This window comes from Zootoca vivipara, chromosome 3 (assembly GCF_963506605.1).
Source record: "Zootoca vivipara chromosome 3, rZooViv1.1, whole genome shotgun sequence".
NCBI classification, from domain to species: domain Eukaryota; kingdom Metazoa; phylum Chordata; class Lepidosauria; order Squamata; family Lacertidae; genus Zootoca; species Zootoca vivipara.
This window is the reverse complement of record NC_083278.1, coordinates 53,139,331-53,142,362: the sequence shown is the minus strand read 5'-3', so window position 1 is coordinate 53,142,362 and position 3,032 is coordinate 53,139,331. Positions and strand designations below refer to the sequence as shown.

Here is a 3,032-nt window from a genome sequence, read left to right as displayed (position 1 = left end):
TTACAGTTTTCGTTCGTTACTATGTTATTCATGTTTGTGTTCTATCATAAACTGCCCTGTATAGAATTTTTTTAAAAAATGATAATTAAACTTGTCTGTGCTTGGGTTAATTCCCAATCACAGTGGTACCTTGGGTTACAGACGCTTCAGGTTACAGAGTCCGCTAACCCAGAAATATGCTGTTTTAATTCCGTTAGTAAATATGTCACTAGAAAGCATTGTATAGAAATGGGTGTGTCTATTTTTCACTTTTGTCGTAATGCAGTATCTGCATATTACAATGGAAACAGAACAAATTTCTAAATGGGATGGAAAAAATAAAACAAGTTGCCTTTTGGGAAAAGCCTCAAATGTTAATATGCATCATTTTTTCCTGGCTAATACTTTGCTTTTGTGCAATGTGCAGGAAGAAGCACTTCATGGATTTCAAGTGAGTGATTATTTCAAATACATGGAAAACTTGGCTCTAACCTACAGACCAGTGCTGCTAAGAGACATGAAGAACATTAGAGTGCAGAACACATAGATCAAGCAAATGAGCCTCTCATTTCAAATTTTAGTTACGTTCTTAAAAGGACACTGATTATTTGTTTTATATACTCTATAAAAATGCATTCATTCTAAATGTACATACTGCCAAATCAATAATAAGGCTTTTCAGCATTCCGCTTTCACAAGACATCCTCTAAATTGGTTCATCTGAAAAATAATGTGTTTTTCTAGCCATGCACCATAGCCTTGTTTACACTTGGCTTCAGAACCTGCCCCTGAATTACTTAAATGTCCTGCTTATATTTTCTTGGAGTGATTTCCATACTATTAAATTTTGCTTCCCTTCAACATCTACCTTAAATTTCTAAGTTGCATACAAGTTTGCCAATAAGATACAGTAATATGAATCCCCATTCTGAAAAACCCAGCCTTACTTAATGATAAATAAAGGCAGAGCTGCTTCCTTGAATGTAGCAAGATTGACCTTCGAAGGTCTGGAAACAGAACGTCCTTGAAGATTCTCCATTCTGAGTATTTTAGTCTGCAGTAGAATTGTAGTCGTTTTTTAACAATGTACACTAAAAGCTTTTCTTGATGTTTTATGAGCTGAACAAATTAAACTTCCTGTTATGATAATATGCAGTATTTATTGTGTTTTTGTGACTTCTCTGTTATGCCAAAATTGAAAGCGAGGAGGTCAGTTTTGAGGTGTGTGTGTGAGTGTTGCTAATAATATTTTCAGTTGATCTGGAGTTAAGCTGTCTGCAGGCTTCTCCAAGGTGGGCATCTTTTATGGTGCACACAAATTAGGTATATGTATTAATTAACAAGTTAAACATCAAAAAACTGAAATTACCGGGACTTTAAAAGTGCTAAAATTTGGCTGAATTTTACCCAAACATGATCACAGAATTCTGAAATGTACATTCCTGTGTAATGGTGAACAGTTTTGGCTGGCGTGCTGAATTTAAACTCAGTGATTTCTTTTAAAGACAATTCCCCATCCGCATGTGCTCTGTTTGCATGTGACCACGAACACACACGGTGCCAGGATCTCAGAAGTAGATTCTGGAAATGGGGCACCCTGGAGAGGCGTCCAGGCTTGTCAGGAGACCCTACCCAGAGCCTGAATAGGATGTCCTCTTAAGGCTCTGGGGAGGATCTCCTTGTGAGCAGGAGGCCTTCTTGCCTAACAGCTGATTTCCAGGGTAGCACGGAAACCGCTGCTTCCCCACCTGTCAGCTGTGAGAGAGCAGAGCTGACCCTCTGCTTGCATGTGTGAGCCAGAGGAACAGTCCAGCTCTGACGCAGGTGATGTGGACCAGAAATGGAATAATGTGTGCACGAGTAGAGAGACAGTTTGGTTCTCCCACAGCTGGTGAATAGGGAGGCTCTTACCCATGCATCAGCTGAGCTGATACAGGCAACTCCCTATTTTATGTGTTTTTGCATATGTCTGTGGGCGTTCGGAACATAACCCCCGCGTAAATGGGGAGTCACCTGTATATTTGTTTATTATTAAGGTCTATACCAGGCATCCCCAAACTTCGGCCCTCCAGATGTTTTGGACTACAATTCCCATCTTCCCTGACCAGTGGTCCTGTTAGCTAGGGATCATGGGAGTTGTCGGCCAAAACATCTGGAGGGCCGCAGTTTGGGAATGCCTGGTCTATACTGTGGCCCTCCAAGTTATTAGGGCTGTTTATGTACTTGTCATCAGCATATCTTTATGCTATATTGTGCAACTTCATAAAAAGGCAACAAATAAGGTCTTGGGAGAAATAATGGTATCACTGTTAATTTGCTTTGCTTATCAAAATATAGCCTTGGGTATAGTTTGGTGTTTATATTAGTGGTGGACACCAACCACTGAATTGGATTCAAAGCCAATTCATCGCATCCTTATTCCAACCAAAGCAAGTGCCTGATTTGGTTTGAGTCGGAATCCCAATTTTACAGTTTGTTGTTCATATATTTTGCAACAACTAATGCAAATATAAGTTTAACAAAATGTCTAAAGGCACTTCCCAATATACATACATGATAGGAAAGCTGCAAGTACGATATTTCCAAATGCAATCTGATGGGTGCTGGAATTGGAAATACTCACCTGCTCCATTTTCACTTATTTATTCCAAGTTAAAAATGGTGTGCCCAAGAACAGCTTCACTTTTTTTCAAAAATATATTGCCACAAAGCCGAAGTAAATTATGCAATGGCACAGTCCTAGTGAGAGATGCAAGATGACTTCATTGGGTACAGGAGAAAGACAAAATGAGAGGCAGAAGCCTCATCCATTTCCATTTGTCACATTCCACCATGTTTTATTCATGCCGTGCTCCTTTTTGAACAGAGAAGGACACACAGAGGGCTAAAGCCAATGGTGCTCTTTTCCATGTTTTAACAGGCAATTGGTTGCCCCTTCGAGCTGCAAAGATAGGCTTTGTAACAACACTGGGTAGTGCCAGCTGAAATTGCAGGTGCCAGGGTGGACCTTACTAAACCTTATGGGGGTTCAGTACTTGGGGGGTTGAGGCTAT

The 3,032-nt window shown here is 40.0% G+C and overlaps 1 protein-coding gene across 3 annotated transcripts in view; it reads left to right on the top strand.

Moving 5' to 3' along the window:
* The window catches only part of TBC1D32 (TBC1 domain family member 32), a 64,835-nt gene extending 62,726 nt beyond the window's left edge, over positions 1–2,109 (top strand). The window contains exon 33 of one of the 3 annotated variants that reach the window (XM_060272656.1): positions 407–2,109. In XM_060272656.1, coding sequence (XP_060128639.1) covers positions 407–526 — 120 coding nt within the window. In that variant the 3' untranslated portion in view covers positions 527–2,109. The remainder of the gene's footprint in view (positions 1–406) is intronic. The other 2 variants (XM_035109189.2, XM_035109190.2) reach the window with 2 other exon arrangements.
* The last annotated feature ends 923 nt before the right edge of the window (positions 2,110–3,032 follow it).